Source organism: Phoenix dactylifera, chromosome 4 (genome assembly GCF_051530095.1).
Source record: "Phoenix dactylifera cultivar Ajwa chromosome 4, Ajwa_hap1_PhDact_Kaust_v1.1, whole genome shotgun sequence".
Lineage (NCBI taxonomy): Eukaryota > Viridiplantae > Streptophyta > Magnoliopsida > Arecales > Arecaceae > Phoenix > Phoenix dactylifera.
In genome coordinates, this window is record NC_143193.1 from 39,642,781 (window position 1) to 39,670,306 (window position 27,526).

Sequence of the window (27,526 nt, forward strand, 5' to 3'; positions counted from 1 at the left end):
GTTGAATTTACTGGTAGGGACAAGTTATCTAATATTTGATCCATTCTAAACCTAGCTAGCCCATAAGTTGGAATAGATCATACAAGACTTAAATCTAACCTAGCATTTTTTACATCCGCCCAACTCTAGCTAAGTTGCAACTAGGTTAAGACATATCATTTTCTGATCCGTTTACATCTTTTGATAAGTATACATACATTGGGGAAAAGACAAGTAATCAATAACAACAAAGATCGTTATGACAGATGGTGCTCGGTAGAGGGACAACTGTCTCCAACTTTACACTCTTCGTTCCTCTCTGTCTCTTTGTACTCATTTTTACATTCTTTACTCTCCATCTTTCCCTTTCTCCTTCTCAAAGGACTTATTTGCGATTCTTGGAGCAGATCTGATAGCATCTCTAAGAGAGAGGGTGATTATTTATGATAAATAGTGCTTCAGATATCTGATGGAGGTTGCAAAAAGATTGATCTGTGTTAATGAGAATCCCCAACAAGGTACATTCATGATATTTCCTTCATTTAATGTTTATTGTATTCATATATGATAAGGAGAATTTGGGATATAATATTCACTACAAATACTTGATCTGAATGTTTAGAGATGATTATCAATGAATGTAGCATGGTAACCGCAATTATCATTGAGACCTCTATTTCGATGTCTTTCTTTTGATGCAAATAAATTATTCTTTCTCAAATTCATTTTTCTATTTTTGATTTCTATAATCATTTTAAGAATATTAAACCGATTTTCTATTGCTTAATTGGAAATGAAGATGGTTACTGCCAACTTTTCAAGAATTCTAGATCTTGCTAATTAAGGACTGAAATCCACTTTACCTAAATTTATTTATTTGTTTACTTGTTTATTTTGGAAAAGCCATCTTGATTTTGTCGAAACATGCAAAATATAAAAAGATTTCAATATAAAAAATCAAGATTATTTAGGTCATGTAAATTTATTTCCAAATTCTATAGCAGTTTTTAAACCATATTTCTTGTCTTCAAAATTAATGGATTGAAATCTATTAATATATGTCATATAAATTCATCATTTTGCATATAATTATAGAATATTAATTAATATGGAGTGTATTAGTATTCTCTCAATTCTACAACAATCACATTAAACCTTTTTAGAATCTTTGCTATATACGTCAGGTATTAACATATTTTTTGGTCCTACTAATCATCACCCATTGTTTTTTTAGGGTATTGCTATTTCCTTAGTTGCCATGGAATATACCATCCAAAGACCATAGATTAGATGCAATTTTAGCCTAGATGATCATGAAGCACTCTAGTGGTTTCTTCACCATTAGCTTAAGACAGACATAAGAATATTAGAAGGATGTAACAATGATAATTCAATTAGAAAGAGCCTATTAGGAATAGGGCTATAGCCTAGTATTGTGCTCAACTTTCATTGGCAAGAGGATCCATTTCCAACCTTGCTAGGAGTCCTCCAAATGTTTGATATGGTAAATCTTCTATCAATTATATGAAGTGAATGTTGGAAACCATAGATATGCTATGATTCAAATTGTAAATTAAAATATTGCTGTTTGAGAGCATAGACCCTTCTTGAGTCTCGAGTCTCTATCTTCCTCCTTTTTTGTCCAACTAGAGGGGCTATATAAACTGTGGGTTGAGTTGTTTGAGGTGTTTGAGCAATATGATTCTCATTTCTAGGCAGACATGTTGCTATCCTATGGCTTATTTGGCTATATCCAAAAAGCACAACAATGATCTAGCGATAGTCCTTCTCACCATAGTCTTCTCATCTTATCACCCGCAACAACATTCCTCTTGGTTGAACCTTCAATGTTTGTACTACGTTTCCCTCGAAACTCACTCGGCCTAATCCTCTTCCTTTGAATCCTCTCCCTTTCTACCGGTGCTTCATTGAGTTATTTCTTAATTAACAAAGCCTTATTCATGATAGCTATATATGTTGTTAACTCAAATTGTATCACTTACTAATTATGACCTCAATCATATCTCGAATTTGGGGGTTCGGCTCTTATCATCCTCTACTACTTTGATGCAAATTTAGCTAGCTTGGTAAAATTGGCCTCATGTTGAGTCACTATTATGCATCTTTGTCTTACTATGATGATCTTCTGCTTTTTTTGAATTCTCATGCTTCAAGAAAAGTACTTCTCATAGAATGCTTCATGAAACCTCTCCAAAATGAATGGCTCTATGTCATGCTCATGCTCGCACTCCACCATTTGCCACCAAAGATATGCCTCTTCTTGCAGCATATAGGAGGCATAAAACACCTTCTCTACATCCCGACATGCTAAAACTGTTAATGCCTTTTCCATTTCCTTCAACCAAATTTCAGTCTCTAAGGATTCTAGGGACCTCTTGAAAGCCAGTGAGGCCAATCTTTCAAACTCTAAGATACTATTGACTACTCTTGTTAAGCCCCAATATTGTGCTATTGTTTTGTGCCAAATATTGTTGTGTCTACTACTGCAAATGCATTTATTGTTGCTACTACATTTGTTGTTGCTTTTGTTATTTTGCAACTGCAATATTCCAACCAATGTTGCATTAGTTGGAGTATTTTAGGTTGTTGCCTCTCCATTTGGGTGTTCCAAGAAGGATTATTGACATCCTCCTGCTAATCAGTGCTATAGATATGTTGGTTTGAACATGCCCCAGCAATGTTATTAGCCACCATTTTTCTTCGACATGGAGGCATTTAAACCTACATGAATCAGATAGCAACAAACATATAACGTCAATTTGCAATTTACTAGGTAAAAGTATATTGCAATAAATATATATTTTAATTAATAAAGAAATATGTCTCAAGGTACCTAGTGAATACCCTACCTGCACTCATCCTATATCTAGCTCTATAGATCAAACCTGGCTTTGATACCATTTTAATTATCATAACCCAGAGTGGAAATGATGATTAGAGGCATACTCATAGGGCATTGCTCTACAAGCATTCGAGGCATCAAATTTGTGATTGATCAATATAAACATCATAGCATAATAGGTTCAATATAGGGAACGAGATAAAATTAGAGCAACTAAGTTTCCAAATTTGATAATGAATAAGTCCAAAAATTAACAAGAAGCTATAAGAAATTCATTAACAAGAATCTTGCTTGAATAGCTCTCCAAATGTTCAATGTAATCTACTAAAGAAAACTAACAAAATACAATATAATGGTACCCCATTAGCTACTAGTTCTCATGATATATAAAGAAGGAAGAGACCAAATAATGAGCTTGACAACCCAGAAATAATGAATATCTTAAATAGATTACTCAAGTAACAGCTTAGTAGGTTTTCCTCGCTAATATCAAGTATATAGGGCAAAATCATTATATTTTTATAAGAAAAATTTTAATCAGAAACATTCAGGGTTGCTCAAGCATTCATATGAATAGAAATGATTTTGAAGGATTCTATTTCAAGTCAACAACGTAGTAGAGAACCACATTCATATCATGTTCATAGAGTGAGCCAAAATATCATAATTATCTTGCAGAAAAGATCAATATTGCATTTATACCTTCTATAGTGAGCTAGAATTCATATTTATGCCTTGTAGAATGGTGTAGAATATTGAGTTCTAAAATAGACAAAGCAGCAAGACATACCCCCCATTAGCAGGTCCAAAATATAGTCAATTTAAGAGTCAAAAATTAAAAGTATATTAATGCTATTCATATCCAAGAATTATATTTTTATCAAAATACAATGATGATAAATTTGAAAATAAGTTCCTATGTCTTCTATACCCCTAGGATCTAGACAAAATATAACAATTACTTGGCACAAACAAGATCCATCCCTAAGCCTGCAAAAAATTAACCAACTTCAATAATATGTAACATCAAAATTAGTTTTGTACATTTATTTATTCAAAATAGTATATCATAAAATATGCTAAGTCTAGTTACATTGTTATGTCTATATTTATATTAGTGCTTTATAGAAGTTTTCTTGTTAACAATGGAAATATTATGTATAAAATCTAATAAATAAAAATTTATTTAGTAGGAAAAAAGTGCCTAAAATTTAATGTGCAGAATAAAAAATATCGAATATAGTATGTACAAGAATTTATTATGAAGAATTTAAGATACTAAAATATAATATGTACAAAAATTAAATAATCAAATTTTCCTCTTGTAATTTGTTATACAAAATTTAATGTGCAGAATTTTTAGCATTATGAAATTTAGTTTTGGAATTATATATTTACTGAAATAGTAATTAGTATTCACTTTACTATTGCTTATTAAATAGAAATTAAGTCATAGAATTTTTATTTAAATTACAAATATTTAGTAAATAGAAATCTACTACATAGATATTTAAAAAGTAGAAAATATTTCTAAAGCATTAATTTATAGAAATTAAAATAGATTTTTGTCTTATTGAATTGTAAAAATATTTTATTTAGGATTCTTCTTTTCGAAACAAGATAACTCATGTATGTAGAAAATTATTTCATTATTAAAATAATATGGTGAGAGTGGAAGAAAAGAAGAAAACTATTGTAGAAGATTATAAGACGTGAGGATCAATACGTGCAATGAAGCAAGAGTAGAGGGATGGTAGCAATGAGTTCCTTACAAGAGATATAGAGATCACATAGAGAGAAAAACCTTATAGGGTTCTTGCAAGAGAGGAAGAGGGTGATGGAGTTGAATCTCTTGAGAGAGATAGAGAGAAATAGAGACATGATTAGAGATAAGGAATTAGTATTGGTTTTTCACAAAGAGTGACCAGAGAGGAGGGGGCATAGGAATTAAAGCGTAGCAAACCCCCTTATAAATCGAGTAGAACTTGGTTTCTCACGAAGTAAACTAGAGAGCGGGTGTGGAATCAAAAAAGGTTGCATGCCCCTGCCTAAACTGAGAAAAACTTGCTTGGAGCTTCTACGTATTGTTTTTTATATATTGGGTATTACACTAGATGAGTTATTTAAGGAATTTGCAACAAATCAATACAAGATATACGTTACAATTTTTTTGACCTGTTTACAAAAGCCAAGGTTTTATTTCTAGATGATCCATCAAAATATATTGAATCAATGCAAATCTTATAAATATTTGTTTCTAGATTTTTGATGCCTTCGTAGACTTCATGTCTTAACCGCTATTACTACATCATGAATACACTTTCTTTTGTAAGTTGGCCTCATTATGGTCATGAAATTAGAAGATATATTCATACTTTTTTACCTATAACTAAAAAATCGTATTTAATATATTTAGGGACCTATTGTGCAAAAAGGGATGGAATTCCTCCTTTAATAGTAATTTCAAGATAAACTAGGACTAAAATGGTTATGCATGGAATTCTTATTATTAGAGTGTTGATGTCAAGTTGATAGCTTACGCGAAGAGGTTTTTCTCTATTCTCCTGATGAACCTTCTTAGTTGTAAGTCTCTTTGCTTATTGAACCCAATTTTGACTAAAAGATGTTTGGATTATCACCACAATAATCACCATCACCGTCATCATTTAATCTACCATCATTATTATACTTGCTCCATTAGTTTTAGTACTAATAATCATAAATAGTTGCAGTATCAATAATATAATATTACAACTTTAGGATTATTAGTAGTAGAAATAGTAGTAGTAGTTAGGCTGAAAATAAAATCCAAAACCATGCAAAAATAATTTTGAAAGGAAAAAGAAATTAACTTACATAAACATTATATGATAGTGACTATGTTCACCTAATTAATGGACATGCTCACATTGGCTTGCTCATTACTTTTTAGAAAATACAATAATACAATATCATTTGACCATTACATAGATTTAGGGTGTTAAATAAGAGAATCAAAATATCATTATCATCGTTACCATCATCGTCATCATCAAAATGAAATCTTATTTCATACACATAATTGTTGCCATGTAAGTTTCACTAGTAACTTTTTGATTACAAAGCTACATCTTCAATGATAGTGGAGATTAATAATGAATTCATTATCTTTATATGTCTTCCTATTTTAGTTTGTCTTTCTTATGAAGGAATTTGAAAAAATCTCTTTAGATTGTTCAAGTTTTCATTCTCTTTTACTATCTATACTGCTCTTGTAGTTCACGAGACATGTTTTATTCAACACAATTCCTACCATACTTATAAATGGTTCTACAATTATATAACACCAATTCTATATATAAATTCAAGAGGGGTTTGGCCTATTAGTCCAACTTGGGATCTACTAGTGTCACAAAGTTAGATTATTGCTCCACTTTGATTTAAATCTGACCTCATATGTTTGGTATGTGATTATGTTTTGGAGATGAAATTAGATAAGATAAGTTACTAATATACTTTTTTCATTATAGTATATAAACCACATGACAAACTTGTAAAGAAAAAAAATCTAGTAACAAAAACAACATGCCAAGTGAACTAACCATATAAACTAAGAATCCAAAATTTGAATGAAATTCAGAAAATATTTTCGGGAAAACAAAATTCGAAAATTTTAATATTTATAAACCCAAAAACTTATGACATGGATTATTTTAAAATATAAATTAAATCAAAGCTGCGTTAAAAATTGTCTATTTTCAGAATCCTTGATGCATAAGTAGGAAATCATCTTTTTTTAATTTTTTGTATCTAAACAAATTTTTAAAAATGTTGAACATACCTAATGGTGTTAATTTTTTGTATTATATTTAGTCATCTATTTTATGCCGATAAGATTGAGTCACTTTCTCTTCATGCTATTCACTATGTGTTTCTATATTTTTTAAATAGATGTAATTCAAAGCTTAGGTAAAAAACAACTTTCTAAATTAATGATCATAATAGAATATATAATTTGTACACAAGACCATAAAGGTCATGATGAATAGTTTGAATCATCATAGCAATATACTGTCATGAATTTATAAAATTAAACAAACAGATGTATTATGTTGGCTATAGGGGCCACTGCTTGGTGCCATGGTAAAACGCTTAGGTTGACAAATATAATGGCATGTGTTTGAGTCCTAAAGTAATCATTTGGTGCAAAAAATGCCAAAGGTTACGTCTATCACCAATTCATCCCTTCCTAAGTCTATATTACAAAGTTTAGGTCTATCCTCAATTTGTCCCTCCCTAAGTCTATATTATAATTAGGACTTTTGAACTCCGGATCTCCTCTAAGGGTAGCCTTTAAGGTTATGGTGCTGACCGACTGAGCTAATAGTTGTTGGCAAGTTTAGAAAGTATAAGTAGATCTACCTAAACAAGATAAAAGCTAGGTCCAGACTAGATTACAATATACAAACTTGAAATGATAAGATGTAAATATCATTTCTCCTTATTAAACACTAAACAAATATTCACGATGTTGCTTTGATCAGTATACTCATGTTAAAAATTTTCATATACATGTTGAAAGATTTTTGTGCTTGAAATTGGGTTTTCTTTCTTTCTTTATGGCTCAAACAATTGTTTATTTTACTTCTATAGCTTTCTCTTTAAGAAGTTTACTGGTATGTCTAAAGTCTAACTAGAATAAATGACAAATATTATAATTTAAGTTGAATTCCATTAGTAATAATCATTTTTTGACATCTACCAAAGAAAAAGTAACTCCATCAAAAAAAATTATGTTTTGATAGAAAAGGAGGGAGATTAACCTATATATAATTATCTAAGCCAAACTTCTTAGAGATGCACCATCCAGGACTTGAACCAAAAAACTGTGATTGATGAGCAAAGGGCTGTGACTACTAGGATAAGCCCTACTTCACCATATCAATTATTAGCTTTATTTAAATAAAAAGAAGAAATGCAACTACATCTTATAATTCCCATAAATCCATTACTTCATCAGTTATGTGTGTATGTATGTCATGTTTGTGCCAATTATTTGTGAATTATATCTCTTCACAGATCCTTAGGGAGATGCAAATAATAATATATGTTACAGGGTGACAACTTTCTATATTAATGATCATAATAGATTGTATAATTTTGTACACAAGACCATAAAGGTCCTAAAGAATAGTTTGAATCATCGGAGCAATATACTATCATGAATTTATACAATTAAACAAAAAGATATATTATGTTGGCTATAGGGGTCACTGCTTCGCACAATGGTAAAAGACTTGGGCTGATAAATGCAATGGCATGTGTGGCTGAGCTAGTAGTTGTTGGCAAGTTTAGAAGACCTAGACTAGATTACAATATAAGAACTCGAAATTATAAGATGTAAATATCATTTATCCTTACTAAACACTAAATAAATATTTACAAAGTAGCTTTGATCAGTATATTGTTGTTAAAATTTGTCATATACATAATGAAAGATTTTTGTGCTTGAAATTGTGTTTTCTTTCTTGCTCTATGGCTCAAACAATTTTTTATTTTACTTCTATAGCTTTCTTTTTAAGAAGTTTAGTGGTACTTCCAAAGTCTAACTAGAGTAAATGACAAATATTATAAATTAAATTGAATTCCATTAGTAATAATTATTTTTTGACATCTACCAAAGAAAAAGTAACTCCATCGAAAAAATTATATTTTGACAGAAAAGGAGGGAGATTAACCTATATATAGTTATCTAAGCCAAAATTCTTAGCGATGCACCATCCAGGACTTGAACCAAAAAATTTTGATTGATAAGCAAAGGATTGTGACTACTAGGATAAGCTCTACTTCACCATATCAATTATTAGCTTTATTTTTCAAAAAAAGAAGTGCAACTACGTCTTATAATTAACATAAATTCATTACTTCATCACTTATGTTTGAAGGTATTTCGTGTTTGTGGAAATTATTTGTGAATTATATCTCTGCACAGATCCTTGAGGAGATGCAAATAATAATATATGTTATAGGGTGATAACTTTATGAATTAATGATTTATAATTATCTTTTCTTCTTTTCACTTTTTCTCATTGTTTGTTTTCATACAAATCTGATGTTGGTTCTCTAGGGCTGTATGATTTAAGACAAAATAAGAAAAGAAAAGGCATATACATACATATATATATATATATATATGGTTTTTGCATATTATTCCCTAAAATATTTTGTGTTCCCTTATTAATCCCTTCCTTTTTCATATTTATATAAAAGTCCTTGTAAAGTTCTCTAAATCAATCCTTTTTTTTTGGTAAATGAATAGGAGGGGGGGACTAGCCCACCCGCGTAGCAGCCCCCACTGAGCCCCCCTTCCACCAGAGAATGTTCGATACAGGTCGCAGGTTTCGCGTGCCTTCCCTGACCCGTGGGCTCACCCCACTGGGCTCATCGCCTTCACGTGTGGGTATGTCACCTCAGCGCCACCTTGATACAAGTGGAAGCAAAGCATAACCGCCAACGAGCCAATCGGGTGTGGGGCATCCGTGTGGAGTGATTGATTAAAACCCCATTTGATTTTGATGAGCACAAAGCATTTGAGTATATCTTTTGATTACTAATGAATTCAATTGAGTGTTTCAGTGAAAATCCTGTCTAAGTGTCCCAAGACTTGGTTCATAATTTTTGGATAAGTTAAGGAGTCTGTTTGAACCAATGTCTGAGACTCGAGTCGACTCCCGAGTATCACGAGTCGACTCCAAGCGTATCAAGTTCACTGGGACGAGCTCGAGTCGACTCTAGATAAGTACGAGTCGACTCCGACTGAGAACAGACAGAAGGACAGAAAGCTTCAACTCAGAACCTGTCAGCGAGTCGACTCCCGAAGTGCGCGAGTCGACTCCGATGTTCACCGAGTCGACTCCAAGGAAGTAAGAGTCGACTCCAAGCAGTCACAGGCAGAAAAGTCAGAGAACAGTTTTCGGGTCTGAGATTCGAGTCGACTCCAGTGGAACGCGAGTCGACTCCGATAGGTGGCAAGTCGACTCCAGAGAAAGCAAGAGTCGACTCTCAGCGGTACACAAAGAAAAAGTCAGAGAGCATTTTATGGACTCTGAGATTCGAGTCGACTCCCGCAATACGCGAGTCGACTCCAAGACACCGCGACCCCAAGGCAGACAGAAAACCAAGTTACTGCCTCTGAGATTCGAGTCGACTCCCAGACAGCTCGAGTCGACTCCAAGACAGCTTCACGTCAAAAGGCAGAAGACCATCTTTCGGAAACTGAGAGCCGAGTCGACTCCAAGGAAGTTCGAGTCGACTCCAAGACTGGACGAGCCAAAAGACAGAGGATCGGGAGTTCGGGCTCTGAGATTCGAGTCGACTCCCAGGACAGTCGAGTCGACTCGAGTGGACAAAATTCAAAATTGGATCCACGGACTTCAGTGGATGAGCCGACTCCAAAATTGCCAAGTCAGCTCCAGAAGTTGACGAGTCGACTCCAGGTCAAGACGAGTCGACTCCCAGTCGTGAAGGCAACTTTAATTCAAATTTGGAATAGTTGCCGAGTCGACTCCGGAAAAGCTTGGGTCGACTCCCGCTACAGCCGAGTCGACTCCTGATCGCGCGAGTCGACTCCAACCCACCAACGGTCATATTATCAGGCTGCGCAGAGTGTTCAGAACGGGCAGAAAAAGCACTCTAACGGCTAGTTTCCGTGGGGGTTGGCTTAAATAGCCACAGAGGACTGTAGCAAGGCAGAGAACAACCATTCCACTCCAACTAATCAAGCATTCAAGCTCTGCAACGTGCTCTTCAACGAAAAAGAGGAAGATCTGCATTTACTGCTTCCAACTACATCTTCCCAGCAATTAAAGCCTCCTTCTCCTGCATTCAAGTCGACTACTCTTTCAAGAGGAGACCAGAAGTTTAAGAAGCCATTCCTCATCTCCAATCTAAAAGCGTTTGAGGCTTCTTAACTTCATTTATTGTTCATATTGTTTTCATCTGCTTTTTGAGAAGCTCATTTTCTGTTTCTTTCTACATCTTGTATTTACTTGGTTCAATCGGGGATTGAGGTTGGTTGGTGAGCCGAGTTAAAACCAACGTGTGTAAGGGTTTGATTGTGATCCCGGGAAAACAATCGGGGCGGTTCTAGTCGGTGAGCCTGGGAAAACCGACCGAGTTCGTTGTGAGCTCGTAAAACAACAAGTTTGGTTGTGAGCTTGGAAAACAACCGGCTGTAATCCAAGGGGGTTATAGTGAATTCCCAAGTGAGACTTGGGGAGTGGACGTAGGAGCAAGGGTTAGCTCCGAACCACTATAAAACCTTGTGTTTGTGTTGGATTGTCTCTCTTCTTCTTCCCCTCACATCACTCACAGCACTTAGCATTAATTAAATAACTTGCAATAGTTTTTAATTAGTCAACCACATCATTTTAATTATTCAAATTATTTTAAAACCCAATTCACCGCCCCCCCTCTTGGGTTGTCTATCTGGGCAACAAGTGGTATCAGAGCCTAAACTCTTCCACCCAAGAGTTAAAAGATCAAAATGACAACCCCATTTGGATCTTCCCACATTGAGGGTCAGTCCACCCAAAGACCCCCTTTCTTTAATGGATCCGACTACTCATACTGGAAGGCTAGGATGAGAATATTCATCCAAGCCCAAGACTATGAGATGTGGACCATTGTAGTAAATGGCCCATACATCCCATCTATATATGTAGAGGGTGTCAAGGTACCCAAACTAGAAAAGGATTGGGATGAACATGACATGAGGAAGGCACAACTAAACTCTAAAGCTATGAATGTGTTTTATTGTGCCTTGGATAGAAATGAATTCAATAGGGTCTCTACTTGCAACTCTGCAAAAGAGATTTGGAATAGACTTGAAGTGACCCATGAGGGCACGAATCAAGTTAAAGAATCCAAAATTAATATATTGGTTCATAAGTATGAACTATTTAAAATGGATTCTAATGAGACAATCACTAGCATGTTCACTAGGTTTACTGACATTGTCAATGGCCTAAAAAGCCTTGGCAAGAGCTATACTAACAGTGATCTTGTCAGGAAAATACTTCGCTGCCTACCAAGGTCATGGGAAGCCAAGGTGACGGCAATCCAAGAAGCTAAAGACTTGAACAAGCTTCCACTTGAAGAGCTCCTTGGATCCCTAATGGCTTACGAGCTAACCATGAAGCAACACAGCGAAGAGGAGTCCTCCCACAAGAAAAAGGTAATAGCTCTTAAGTCTACTTCATCTAACAAGGACTTGTCTTGCAGTAGCAGCAGTGACGAAGAAGAGAATGAGGAAGATGATGGTGAGGCACTTCTTGTGCGCAAGTTCAAAAAATTTATCAACCACAAGAAGGCGTATCATCAAAGGAGAGGCCCCTCAAATTCCTACTGCAAGGACAAAGGTAAGGAAAGGGAAAATGAGGGGATTGGGTGTTACGAGTGCAAGAAACCGGGTCACATAAGAGCAGAGTGCCCCCTACTGAAGAAGGGGAGTAAGTACAAGAAGAAGAAGGCTCTTGTCACTACACTATCCGACTCTGACTCATCATCCTCCTCATCAGATGATGAACAAGAAGAGAAGGCCAATTTCTGCTTCATGGCCAACGAAAACGAGGTAACTTCCGATACGCATCTTGATTTTTCTTTTGATGAACTTTATGATGCATTTAATGAATTAATGGTAGAATATAAGGCCATAAATCTTAAGAATAAAGAACTAAAAATAGCTAATCAATCATACCTACATAAATACGATAAATTAGTTAAGGATAAGGATTTAATCATCAAAGAAAATATAGAACTTAAGACAAGCAACCAACTTCTAACTCAAAAGAATAGTACCTTAACTAAAGATAATGAAAAACTAACTAAGGAACTTTCAGAACTTAAAAATCATAAACAAATCTTAAATAAGGATCTCACAAAAGAACTTAATGACCTAAAAGCAGAAAATCAAACTCTAACTAAAGAACTTAACAAATACAAACCCTTAGTTGAAAAATTTACATATAGTTCTGAAAAATTAAACATGATACTTAATAGTCAACGAGCCGTATTTAATAAAGCGGGTTTGGGGTATAAACCAAGAAATAAACAAAAACTTCTTAGTAACTTCTTTGTTAAAGCTGGGGAAACTAAAACTAAGAAAATAACTTGCTTTTGCTGTGGTACTATAGGTCATAAAGCAAATGTGTGTAATTTTAGAAAAAATAAAACAAAAAGGAAAATTAAAAGGGTATGAGTTCCAAAAGGAACCAACTTGACTAACCATGAAGGACCCAAGAAAACTTGGGTACCTAAGATGACATGATTTGCTTGTGTAGGAGTGTCTTGCAGCCAAGGTCAACAAAAACTGCTGGTACTTGGATAGTGGCTGCTCAAGGCACATGACGGGTGACAAAGATCAATTTTTCACCCTTGAAGCTAAGAAGGGAGGTGCTGTGACTTTTGGAGACAACAACCAAGGTCACATCATTGGTATTGGTAAAGTTCAAATCACTCCTTCTATTTTTATTGATAATGTTAGATATGTTGATGGTCTTAAGCATAACTTATTAAGCATTAGTCAATTATGTGATAAAGGGTATGATGTTATGTTTAAGCCATCACTATGTATTATAACAAACCCTAATGATAATAGTTTAGTTTTTAAAGGGATTAGACGTGGAAATGTATATGTTGTAGACCTAGAAGATCTTGCAAAACATAACCAATGTTTAGTTGTAAATGAAACTAAAGATAATGATGCTAGTTGGTTATGGCACCGTAAGTTAGGTCATGCAAGCATGGACACAATAACTAAACTAGTTAAAAGAGACTCCGTGATAGGTTTGCCAAAATTAAAATTTGAAAAGAACAAAATATGTGAAGCATGTCAATTTGGCAAACAATCTAGGAACTCTTTTAAATCCATAAAATGTGTCTCTACCTCTAGGCCTCTAGAATTATTACACATGGACCTATTTGGTCCAACTAGAACAACAAGCCTAGGTGGAAATAAATATAGTCTAGTTATAGTAGATGATTACTCTAGGTACACATGGGTCATGTTCCTAATGCATAAGGATCAAGCATTTTCTATGTTTAAGAAGTTCCATAAGGAAGTAACAAATGCTAGAGAGTCTTCAGTCATAGCCATTAGAAGTGACCATGGTACCGAATTCGAAAATCAGTCATTTAATGAATTTTGTAGTAAGAAAGGGATAACCCATAATTTCTCAGCACCTAGGACACCACAACAAAATGGAGTGGTGGAAAGGAAGAATAGAACACTAGAGAAAATGGCTAGAACTATGTTATGTGAAAGTAACCTCCCTAAGTACTTTTGGGGAGAAGCCATTAATACCTCTTGTCACATACTAAATAGAGTTCTATTGAGACCCATTATAAAGAAAACACCTTATGAACTGTGGAAAAACAGAAAACCAAAGGTTAATTATTTTCATGTTTTTGGATGTAGGTGTTTTGTGCATAATAATGGGAAAGATAATCTAGGGAAATTTGACCCTAAATCTGATGAAGGAATATTCTTAGGTTATTCTACAACTAGTAAAGCCTATAGAGTCTTTAATAAAAGAACCTTAGTTATAGAAGAATCTATACATGTTGTTTTTGATGACTCTAGTGACATCTCGTCTAGTAAGAAGGTTAATTTTGATGATGATGTTGAAATACTTGAAGAAAAGATAGATGAGATGGGATTAGAAGATGATAATCAAAAGTTGATTGAAGGAGAATCATCAAGCCAAGAGGCTATTATGGATCATGGGCTAACTAAAGCTTGGAGGTATGCTCATGGGCATCCTAAGGAACTAATCCTAGATGATCCATCTCAACCCGTTAGGACTAGAGCATCCCTTAGGAATTTGAATAACCATCTAGCTTTTGTTTCACACTTTGAGCCCAAACATATAGAAGAAGCCGAAAATGATGTAAATTGGATAAATGCAATGCAAGAAGAACTAAACCAATTTACTAGAAACAAAGTGTGGAATCTAGTAGAGAGACCTTCTGAATATCCAATTATTGGTACTAAATGGATTTATAAAAATAAACTTGATGAAAATGGAATTGTTATAAGGAATAAGGCTAGACTAGTAGCAAAGGGGTATAATCAAGAAGAAGGTATAGATTTTGATGAAACCTTTGCTCCCGTAGCTAGACTTGAGGCGATTAGACTACTATTAGCATATGCATGCTCTAAGGACTTCAAACTATTTCAAATGGATGTAAAAAGTGCATTTTTAAATGGGTATATTAATGAGGAGGTATATGTAGAACAACCTCCTGGTTTTGAAAATCATCAATACCCTAATCATGTATATAAACTGAACAAAGCACTTTATGGCTTAAAACAAGCACCTAGAGCATGGTATGAGAGGCTTAGCAAATTTCTATTAGAACATGAATTCTCTAGGAGAAATGTAGACACAACATTATTTCTGAAAAAACAAAATAAAGATATGTTATTAGTACAGATTTATGTTGATGATATCATTTTCGGTGCTACTAACAATCGCCTCTGCGAAGAGTTTGCTGATTTGATGCAGAGTGAGTTTGAGATGAGCATGATGGGAGAGCTGAACTACTTCCTCGGGCTACAAATCAAACAGTCAGAAGGAGGCATCTTCATCAATCAAGCCAAATATATCAAGGAGATGCTCAAGAAGTTTGATATGGAGGGAAACAAATCAATCAGCACCCCCATGAGCTCATCATGCAAGTTAGACCAAGATGAATCAGGTAAATCTGTAGATCAAAAACTTTATAGAGGTATGATAGGATCTTTACTGTATCTTACTGCAAGTAGACCTGATATTATGTTTAGTGTGTGCATGTGTGCTAGATATCAGGCTAATCCTAAAGAATCACACCTAGCTGCAGTTAAGAGAATTTTTAAATACCTAATAGGAACTAAGAACATAGGGCTATGGTACTCTAAAGAATCTAGCCTAAACTTAATAGGATACACAGATTCAGACTTCGCTGGATGTAAGCTTGATAGAAAAAGTACCAGCGGGTCGTGTCAATTTCTAGGAGAAAATCTTATCTCTTGGTTTAGCAAGAAACAAAACTCGGTTGCATTGTCTACTGCTGAAGCTGAATATGTTGCAGCCGGGAGTTGCTGTGCTCAAATCTTATGGATTAAACAATAATTAGAAGATTATGGCATTAAACAAGATAAAATTCCCATTAATTGTGATAATACAAGTGCCATAAATCTAACTAAAAATCCAATTCAACATTCAAGAACTAAACACATTGAGATAAGACATCACTTCATAAGAGATCATGTATTGAATGGTGATGTGACACTCCAATTTGTTTGTACTGATAATCAATTAGCAGATATTTTTACAAAACCCCTAAGTGAAGAGAGGTTTAGTGTGCTTAGGAGGGGATTAGGAGTGATTGATCCATCCTAGTGGTTCCACTAGATACATTGATTTTGATGATTACAATGTGGTTAAAAATAGAGTTTCTTTCCAATGATCATCAAATCAGATCTTAATTAAGTGATTTTCCGTCATTCGGCACGATTATAGCATGAGTTTTAGGTGCGTGCCAAAGTTAGAGACGACTCGAGTAAGTTTCAGAGCCGGCTCCTAAGGGGGAGTCGACTCGCGCATTGGCGGGAGTCGACTCGCAAAGATGGCAGCAGAGGGGGAGTCGACTCGCATACTGTCGTGAGTCGACTCGAGGTCCACAGGCGCATAAGGAGAGTCGACTCGCGCATATTCTGGAGTCGACTCGAGGTCGAGTCGACTCGCGACTCAGTGGAGTCGACTCGCAGTCGGGATCCGACTTTTTAACCATAGATTTGTCGTTTCGAAAACACTTTTCTTTCAAGCCGCCACTGTTCAAAAAGCCCTAGAGCCGACTCCTAGGTCGTCCCCGATCGTCTCCAAGCCATTTTTCCGTCGATTCTTCGCCAGACATTGAGTTCTCCTCCCTTCCTAGGTCATTCCCGGTCGGTTCCGAGTCTTTTCCGTCGGTCCTTCACCGTTCTCTAGGTTTTTCCTCTCAGTTTAGGTCAAAATGCCGCGTAAGACCGTAGTTAGGAAGAGGTCCCGACCCGAGGCCGGTCCCGAGCGGCGCTCCAAGGCGCGGCACGATCCCGCGAGGCAACCACCTCCAGCTCGTTCCCCGCCTAGGGCGGTTCCCGCGAGGCCATTGGCCGGGAAGGTCGTCTCCACCGGGAGGTATGTCGATTTCGACTTCCTCTCCCGGGAAGGGTTCACCATAGGTGATAGACTTAGGGCCCAGGGCCTAGAGTACTTCCTTACACTGGACCTCCCCACATACCCGGGCCTTATTAGAGAGTTCTATGGTACCGTCCATCGGGGAGATGGAGGTATCGAGGGCACAGTAGCCGGTGCCCCTTTGCGTGTCACGGAGGATCTTATTGCCCACATCCTCCACCTTCCATTAGCAGGGGTGGCTCCCGCACACCCTGAGGATAGGGTTGAGGCCCTTACGGCCGTTCTAGGACATCCACCCCAGTCACCTCTAGACAAGGTATCCGCGAGCTCACTACCGATTGAGGTGCGGATCCTCTTGAGTATTTTGTCTAGGTCCATCTTCCCTAAGACAGGGAGATTTGATTTTGTAAATGAGAGAGACCTAGCTCTTATGTTCTATATCCTTCAGGACACCCCAATCAACTTCCCTAAGCTCATCTATAGGTATATGTGTGAGCCCCTAGATAGACCTAGGCTCACCCTCCCATACGGCATGATTTTCACCCTTCTTTTTAGGGAGTACGAGGTTCCCATTCCTGAGGGGGAGCCCTTTCGCGCTTTGCGATGGACTGATCGCACGCGTGCGGGGACCCTACATAGGATGGGGTTTCGGAAGAGAGAGGGGGTATGGGTTAGGAAGTCTACCCTCACCGCTCAGACCACCAGACCTTCACCCAGTCCTGAGCCCGATTCAGACTACCCAGACCTTCCAGACCATCCAGACCTTCCATCCACTCCTCCTGCTCCTACCACCTCCGCCGGACCTTCCTCCTCGGCTCCACCATCCATGGAAGTCCGGATTGATCCTGAGCAGCTCCGGGAGCTGCGACAGGAGATAGTCAGAGATGTGAGGGATGAGCTGCTTCGGGAGCTTCGAGGTGCGGTGCCTGCTCCCACTCCTGCACCCGTATCTTCTCAGTTGGTCCCTTCTTTGACAGCCGTGACTGACATGACGGCTCATGTACGGGAAGAGATCTACAATGTCCGGAGTTTGGTCCAGGCCCAGTTCCACAGCATGAGTGAGGTCACGAGCACCACTCGACAGATGCGAGAGGACATAGGTCGTGACATGCACACCACCACCGAGGGGGCCGAGCGCTTGTCGAATGTACTCATCGACAAGCTGGACGCACTTCAGACGTCGGTGACTGGGCTTCAGACGTCGGTGACTGAGCTCTCCACTACACATAGCAGAGCCACTACGTCTATTATCACGCAGCTTGGCCATGTTACAGTTGCAGTCACCCTCCTCATGGAGCAGAGCCGATTGAGAGGAGGAGCCACATCCACGAGAGGAGGACCCACATCCTCGAGAGGAGGTGCCTCATCCTCGAGGAGGCCATAGATGTTTTTGTGTTTTGTCTTGTTTTACTTTACTTATTGTATTCTCACATGTATTCACATTCATATCAATACAATGAGTAGACATTTTATCTTCAATTATGTGCCATTTGATGATTGGTTGTGCCATTGATTGTGTGTGATTACCTCCTTTTTGATATGATGACAAAAAGGGGGAGAAATAAAATATGTAAAAAAAAAGGGGAGAAATATGTATAAAGTATGTAAAAGGGGCGAAATATGTAAAAGAAATCAATGGAAATCAATAAAAACATAAAACTCTTAAAAACACACAAATTTGTTCTAAGTGGATTCGGTACCTCGAGGCTCATTATCTCTCTTTTGGGGCTCCTAATGGAGTAATCTCCAGAATCTATTCAAGGGATATTCGGAGATTAGCTGAATCCTACACAAGAACAAATTGACAGATTTTCCCTCTAAATACAAAAAAAAATTCAGTTCAAAAACTTCAAAGCATTAAAAGAAAATTCAGAGAATCAAAATATAGTTGAATGCATATGTTGAGGGGGAGAATCTGAATTTTAATCAAACTAAATCATTAATGACATATAAGCCAAATAATTGATTGCATAATATGAAGGCTTATATAATTCCAAATGAAAGGGGGAGCTTTAACTCCGAAATTTATTGTTTCACTCCTTTCAAGCTTGGATAAATTGAATTACCAGACATTTGAATTCATTTATGGATTTTATTTCATTATTTATTGAGCAATTCATTTTACATATACTCAAAGTTTTGTCATCATCAAAAAGGGGGAGATTGTGGAGTGATTGATTAAAACCCCATTTGATTTTGATGAGCTCAAAGCATTTGAGTATATCTTTTGATTACTAATGAATTCAATTGAGTGTTTCAGTAAAAATCCTGTCTAAGTATCCCAAGACTTGGTTCATAATTTTTGGATAAGTTAAGGAGTCTGTTTGAACCAATGTCTGAGACTCGAGTCGACTCCCGAGTATCACGAGTCGACTCCAAGCGTATCAAGTTCACTGGGACGAGCTCGAGTCGACTCCAGATAAGTACGAGTCGACTCCGACTGAGAACAGACAGAAGGACAGAAAGCTTCAACTCAGAACCTGTCAGCGAGTCGACTCCCGAAGTGCGCGAGTCGACTCCGATGTTCACCGAGTCGACTCCAAGGAAGTAAGAGTCGACTCCAAGCAGTCACAGGCAGAAAAGTCAGAGAACAGTTTTCGGGTCTGAGATTCGAGTCGACTCCAGTGGAACGCGAGTCGACTCCGATAGGTGGCAAGTCGACTCCAGAGAAAGCAAGAGTCGACTCTCAGCGGTACACAAAGAAAAAGTCAGAGAGCATTTTATGGACTCTGAGATTCGAGTCGACTCCCGCAATACGCGAGTCGACTCCAAGACACCGCGACCCCAAGGCAGACAGAAAACCAAGTTACTGCCTCTGAGATTCGAGTCGACTCCCAGACAGCTCGAGTCGACTCCAAGACAGCTTCACGTCAAAAGGCAGAAGACCATCTTTCGGAAACTGAGAGCCGAGTCGACTCCAAGGAAGTTCGAGTCGACTCCAAGACTGGACGAGCCAAAAGATAGAGGATCGGGAGTTCGGGCTCTGAGATTCGAGTCGACTCCCAGGACAGTCGAGTCGACTCGAGTGGACAAAATTCAAAATTGGATCCACGGACTTCAGTGGATGAGCCGACTCCAAAATTGCCAAGTCAGCTCCAGAAGTTGACGAGTCGACTCCAGGTCAAGACGAGTCGACTCCCAGTCGTGAAGGCAACTTTAATTCAAATTTGGAACAGTTGCCGAGTCGACTCCGGAAAAGCTTGGGTCGACTCCCGCTACAGCCGAGTCGACTCCTGATCGCGCGAGTCGACTCCAACCCACCAACGGTCATATTGTCAGGCTGCGCAGAGTGTTCAGAACGGGCAGAAAAAGCACTCTAACGGCTAGTTTCCGTGGGGGTTGGCTTAAATAGCCACAGAGGACTGTAGCAAGGCAGAGAACAACCATTCCACTCCAACTAATCAAGCATTCAAGCTCTGCAACGTTCTCTTCAACGAAAAAGAGGAAGATCTGCATTTACTGCTTCCAACTACATCTTCCCAGCAATTAAAGCCTCCTTCTCCTGCATTCAAGTCGACTACTCTTTCAAGAGGAGACCAGAAGTTTAAGAAGCCATTCCTCATCTCCAATCTAAAAGTGTTTGAGGCTTCTTAACTTCATTTATTGTTCATATTGTTTTCATCTGCTTTTTGAGAAGCTCATTTTCTGTTTCTTTCTACATCTTGTATTTACTTGGTTCAATCGGGGATTGAATCAAGGGGATTGAGGTTGGTTGGTGAGCCGAGTTAAAACCAACGTGTGTAAGGGTTTGATTGTGATCCCGGAAAAACAATCGGGGCGGTTCTAGTCGGTGAGCCTGGGAAAACCGACCGAGTTCGTTGTGAGCTCGTAAAACAACAAGTTTGGTTGTGAGCTTGGAAAACAACCGGCTGTAATCCAAGGGGGTTATAGTGAATTCCCAAGTGAGACTTGGGGAGTGGACGTAGGAGCAAGGGTTAGCTCCGAACCACTATAAAACCTTGTGTTTGTGTTGGATTGTCTCTCTTCTTCTTCCCCTCACATCACTCACAGCACTTAGCATTAATTAAATAACTTGCAATAGTTTTTAATTAGTCAACCACATCGTTTTAATTATTCAAATTATTTTAAAACCCAATTCACCCCCCCCCCCCCCCCTCTTGGGTTGTCTATCTGGGCAACAATCCGGTTTCCTAATTTAATCGAATTTTGAACCTGGGCAACTCGGGTAGAATTATCGCCTCCTTACCACCAGGCTACTACCTTGGTGGCTAATCAATCCTTTCTCTAGTTTTCATTGACTAAACACTAGTTAAGTTTAACCAAAATCCTAGGAAGATATAAATTTCCTTGGTTGAAAAGTAAATGAGACTCGAGACTCGACCTCTTCTCCCTCACTTCATTCTCTTCTTGCTCGAGACTTAGCCACTGGGGACCCTATTTAAATTATTAATTTTCTTTTAGTTACATGAACCTTGAATTGATTTATATATTCAGATAATATTTAATAAACTACGGATTTCAAATTCTATTAGCTCATAAGATTCTAGCCATATATTTGTTGTTACAGTTCTTGTGAATTATCATTTTTAATTCACATGCTTGTCAATTTGGGTGCATCAGTTATTAGCTATTCCAATTTTATGGATTTAATATTTTAAATAACTATAGATTTTGGAAGAACACAAACACTAGAGGGTTAAAGTAATACTCTATTCATCTATATATTAGCTTGCAAGAGAGATAAAGGAATACTCTGTTCACCTATATATTAGCTCATGCTCAAACAAAATTCATGAGACAGACATCAACTACAGGAGATGGAATATTTCAGTTATTGTTGAATAACTTAAATATATAAACTATTTTGGATTATTACTACTATGAATTTTTATAAATCTAAGCACATGAATGTATATCTAATTGATTCTTATCTAAATAAATATGAACCATTTCAACATTTTCCAGTACTTTCAAACTAAGTTCCCCACTTTCCTGCAAACATGACTTTAGGCTTGCAAGGTGCTTTTTTTCTTTATAATCTAATATTCATATAGATAAACCTTGTTTTCAGTATTTTGGTTAGTGATCCATAGTCTTATCCTACACTACACCCACTTCTGAGATCTTTAATTGAATCAAAGCAAAAATGGGACAAAGTGGAGTCTGCCAAGTTTGGTAACAAATTATACTAATCCACGCTGAAGTTTAACATATTCAACACATTTCAATAACCAGTACCACATCTGTATCCTATGCCAGACAAACCTAGCATAGTATGTGCCGGGCAGGACAAATCAACACCAATTGGTAACTCAATCCTGTATAAATGTTATTTGATCCTTTAATTAACAATGAAGTATTGCTTTCGACTATAATGATGAGTCTCTAGAATGATGTTTCACTTAGCAGAAAGAAGCCTGAGGGGATAATATTATGGGCATTCACTTGAATAATATGGGAGCCTTTGTACGTCCAAAGTACCGGGAATTCATTATGGATTGTGTTTGAAATAAAGTAATGAAGCTGAAAAGGACACCATATAAAGTGATTGTGAGTCGTTTGATTGTATCTGCTAGTGGTTGTCTGAAAATGAATGGTTGTGGTTCATTGCTCATTAACCTAAGATTATCAGCTTTTCCCTATTTTTTGCCGGTTCATTTACGTGTTATTGGCTGTTTGTTGGTAAGATAGTTCATCTGAGGATTTTGATCCCAATGTTAAGTTTAAAATATAACGGTTTTTTCATGTTCAATGGGTCATCATATTGGGATTTGATCACACTCTAGAACTCTTTAGCATAAATTATCCTAGAGAGATGTTGATCAACCATTGATGTCATCAAGATTTGACATTCCTATGCATTAAGAAAATAATGTATCGTTTCACAAAATGCTACATTCAATTTTGTGCCATGAAAATTTGTGTGTTGTGATGTAGAATTTACTTTGAGACATCAGAAATTATTCAAATGAAACACTTGCGAAAGCCAATTTGACCACTAAGGGTCCTCTTGAATAGAAAGATATGGAAATATTGGTAACATCTGGAGATATGCTCCAATCAACCAAAGCAGATTCACTCAATTCACCATCTTACAAAAGTTGATGACATTCGTAGAATGCTGGTTTTTATCCTTACCTATGGATAAAGAAACATAGGGTCCGGTTAGCAAAATGAATTTTTGCTTGTCTTAGCATCAGTGAACAAATATATAGAAGCTTGGTCCAACAAACTGAAAGCTTAGGAAGATACTTTTTGATGATTTGAAGGCATTTAGCAGCTTATCATTTATGCACTCCTAGTGGTTGCAGAACCTTTCATACATCTGCATGAACAAAAGAAATTCCCGGTTATTTAACAGGATACCTTTTGAATCTACGAAGTAGAAAATATCTTTGGCTGCTAACAGTTTTTGGCTATTGCTCGAGCTTGTTTGCGGACCTACAATCTGCACAAATTTAAACCTTTTGTTTCAATGCATTAGATCATTAAGAAAAAAACCCTTAGTAGATGTTTTAAAAAAAACTTTCTGGAAAGTTAAGAAAATACAATCTGTATGCATAATATCCTTGATGATTTATGTATGGGGTCGCAAAAAGGAGAGCTTGCAGATATTTTTACTGCACAATTTGTCTGATGGCCTTTCTCCTCATCTAGAACAAGATGCAACCATTATGCACTATTTATACCTCTAAATATTCACTTTAACCCTTCCTCTAGCATTAAGTAGCAGCAAAAATTCTGACTCTTGTCACAATTTAGTAAGACAAAATTGGCAAACATCTCCTTATAATTATTCCTTCGCTTCTTTTAATTCTCACTTCTTAAGTCCTATGGGCTCCTAAATTCTCAAATACTTTACTTCAAATTATTTTCTAGATCAGATATTGGTATTTTTCTGATTTCTGACAATGCCCTGTCTTGAGGCAAAACTATCTAACAGGATATCAGATCTCTATAATTAGTTTCGTGACTTAAATGAAGAATTATTTGGTTCAATGTCTGTTCAACAGATATCTTCTTCTTTTTTTAAAAAAAAGTGAAGATCCATTCATAAAGTTATGAAACTTTGGCCGGTCCATAATATTCTTACCGGAGCTCAAGTCTGAACCTGTTCTTGTATCTCTCAATCAAAGTTATCATCATCGACCGATCTCCAAGTAGGTCAGGATAGTTTGAGCCAAAAATCTCATTTTATCTGACTGGTGCCAACCAAGTGAGTAAATTCTATCTTTTAGAGGAGATGCCCTAGTTCAAGAATGAAATTTCCCTCTTTCATGCAAGTGATCCAACCTAAACTGAGAATTCACTCCATAACAAACAAAACTTTCTTTAGAGTCTCAAGTCTGGAAGGAGGGGCATGAGCGCAAAAATAATATGGAGTTCCTTGTTTTATCATAGTACTAACAATAAGTACTTCAGTTTCAGAGACGGTCAAGACTGCTGAGAATTTAGAAGACAGTGACATGAAAGAGAACATGATTAACAACAATAAAACGAGGAAACTTGAGCTCGATGGAGGAGAAAGCAGCAACACAAATGATCCAGAGAAATTGTTATTGTGTCCTGAACCTACAGAGGACCTAGTTGAAGGGATCCTCAATCGCATGAGCTGGCCTGAAGCTCTAAGCCTCGGCGAAGTGAGCAAGATGTGGAGATGTGTAGGACAGCGCTACAACCCGAAAACACCACGGAGCCCCTGTCTCCTGCACATTGGCGCGGTGGAACCTGGCGTCCATCGCATAATAAGTGTAACAGAGAAGAAGTGTTCCTTGATCAGGCGACCTGAGCTCATTGGTGAGTGCTGCGGTGCCTATAAGTGCTGGTTGGTGATGAGGTACCCCTCTACGGATGAAATGTGCATGGTGAATGTGGTCACAGGAGCTCGCGTTGCACTGCCACGATGGCGCGAAGACGGTTCTGTGTCTGTCTTTCTCTCATCTTCCCCTACAGCACCTGATTGCATGGGTTTAGCAAGAAGCATCATCGATGACAGGATGAGCCTGCTATCTTGTAGACCAGGGGATGAAGAATGGACCAAAGAAGATGGAAGGGTCATCTCCCATCCCTTCGAAATCGTCTCCTCTTCAGAAGGGAAGTTCTATATCGAAGATGGCACACGTCTGCTTGCTGTGCACTCAGTTAATCCCATCAAATTCAGAATTGTAATGGAGGACACAGAACCCTACATGCGTGGGGGAGGATTGGTGACTACTTACTTGGTTGAGTGCGGCACTGACATGCTGGTAGTTTTCGCAAGGTACAGAGTTCAGAGACGTATGCTTGCAACCTGTCATGACTTCAAGGTTTTCCGGCTGGATGTTTCGAAGAAGTCATTGGTGAAAGTGAACAATCTGGGGAACCATGCACTGTTCCTGGGGGATTTGCCGTCAGTGGCTGCTACAGTGGAGACTGCTGGTTGCCGAAGCAATTGCATATATTTCATAGAACCTGACGACAGCATTGCTTGGCGCGTATTTGACCTGGAAGACAGAAGCATCAGCACTGGTCCCAACCTGGGAGCAAAGACGGGTCTTAGGTCTCTCATTTGGATTACTCCAGGTATGATATGAAGGCTTGGCACTTGCTCTCAAAAAAGTGATAAAGGTTTAGTAGTGCGAGCATTGGTATCGGGTTGGCCAATATCTATGGCCGTGGTACGTCTATGAGTTTAATAATTATGCACTGGTTGCGGTTTTCTGGATAGAGGATATTACTAGAATAAGCTTTGTTGCAATAATAAGGTTTGTGTGATATATCAATATAATATGCTAATACCAGAAGACCAAGGTGAATTTGGGACATGCTGTGTAATAATAAACATAATTTACATATGCTTTGATGCCTTGTTTCTTACTGATATTATATCTGATAGATGTTCATCTATGAATGGTGATGGTGGTGCAAAAATGCTCCTTCAAGGTGAACCAGGACTACTTTCTTATTGTTTTGCTTGGTTTGGTGTCCATTCTCTTATCGTATAATTATGTGCCGTACTCCGTTTTTAAGCTTAATTATAATGGGATAAACCTATATTGCTGGGGAAACTCCTGGTGCCACACGTGTGCCCTTTGATGTTCCTACTGCCTTTTTTGTTTTTGATAGAATTTGATGCTCCACGTGTGTCACCCCAAGTTACACATTCCCCGGCCAGTATTTGCATTTATTCGACCGACAACCCTTTAATTAATGAATTAATAATCTTCAATTCTTCAGAGGTATCATTCTATGCATAGGTACAACACCTAAAATTTGCAGTTGTCATACCAGCAGAAATTTTCACAAATTTGAATTATACATATTAATTAAACTAAACTTTTCATAATACTGTCATGCCCCCGGACCGACATCACGAGTCGGGGGTCGCGCCAAACACCGCACACCTGTAGGAAACTCTCCCCACGAGCATACAAGGCATCTTAACTAAATATCTCAATTATATAAATCTAAAATAATTCAATTAAATAAATGCAATCTTATTCCATTGACTAACTCAAGTCAAAAAATCTCAGAGTTCTAAATACACAGCGGAACAATAATTTACCAACATGCAAAACTTAGTTCTTATAATAACAAAACCTTGCAATGTCCAACAATTATAATGAATGCCTAAGATAACAGTTCAACTTAAATAACCCTAATCTAAGATAGTTTGCGCCACAATCCTTCTAGTCGCTATCCCATTTTGGAACCCCAATAGACTAGTTCTCGGAATTCGTAAAACCACAAGAAATTGTATAATGAGCTAAACAGCACAGTAAGTAATGAACACTCTAGCTAGATAAATCAAGCAATAATATGTAGAAAATAAATATATATACAGTTCCAAGATACAAGTCAAATATTTCTTAAATTTTTAAGATTCTCTTCATGGTTTCAAGATTTTTTCACATATTCAATTCATCTTGCCGATCCTGATCTATGACCGTAGGGATCTTAAGAATTGAATAAGTGAAAGAATCTTGAAACTGTAAAAACAATCTTAAAAATTTAAGAAATATTTGATATGTACCTTGAAACTGCATATATATTTATTTTCTACATATTATTGCTTGATTTATCTAGCTAGAGTGTTCATTACTTACTGGGTTGTTTAGTTCATTATATAATTTCTTGTGGTTTTACAGATTCCGAGAACTAGTCTATTGGGGTTCCAAAATGGGAGAGCAACTAGAAGGATTGTGGCGCAAGCTATCTTAGATTAGGGTTATTTAAATTGAATTGTTATCTTGGACATTCATTATAATTGTTAGACATTGCAAGATTTTGTTATTATAAGAACTAAGTTTTGCATGTTGGTAAATTATTGTTCCGCTGCGTATTTAGAACTGTGTGATTTTATGACTTGAGTTAGTCAATGGAATAAGATTGCATTTATTTAGTTAAATTATTTTAGATTTATATAATTGAGATATTTAGTTAAGATTCCTTGCATGCTTGTGGGGAGAGTTTCCTACAGGTGTGCGGTGGTTGGCGCAACCCCTGGCTCGCGATCTCGGGCCGGGGGCGTGACAACTTTTGTGGT

The 27,526-nt window shown here is 37.3% G+C and overlaps 1 protein-coding gene across 1 annotated transcript; it reads left to right on the forward strand.

Moving 5' to 3' along the window:
* On the forward strand, nt 1-25,986 carry LOC120107635 (uncharacterized). Its single transcript, XM_039120989.3, has 2 exons — nt 1-497; nt 24,424-25,986. Exons 1-2 carry the CDS (start codon nt 449-451, stop codon nt 25,572-25,574), a joined length of 1,200 nt encoding a protein of 399 aa, XP_038976917.2. The 5' UTR covers nt 1-448; the 3' UTR covers nt 25,575-25,986.
* Nucleotides 25,987-27,526: the final 1,540 nt, after the last annotated feature.

Excerpts from the sequence above, each read along its gene's own strand:
- LOC120107635 (XM_039120989.3), top strand. The coding sequence starts at position 449 with ATGGAGGTTGCAAAAAGATTGATCTGTGTTAATGAGAATCCCCAACAA. Across the intron at positions 498-24,423 it reads TAATGAGAATCCCCAACAAG|TTTCAGAGACGGTCAAGACT; the intron begins GTACATTCATGA and ends TAAGTACTTCAG.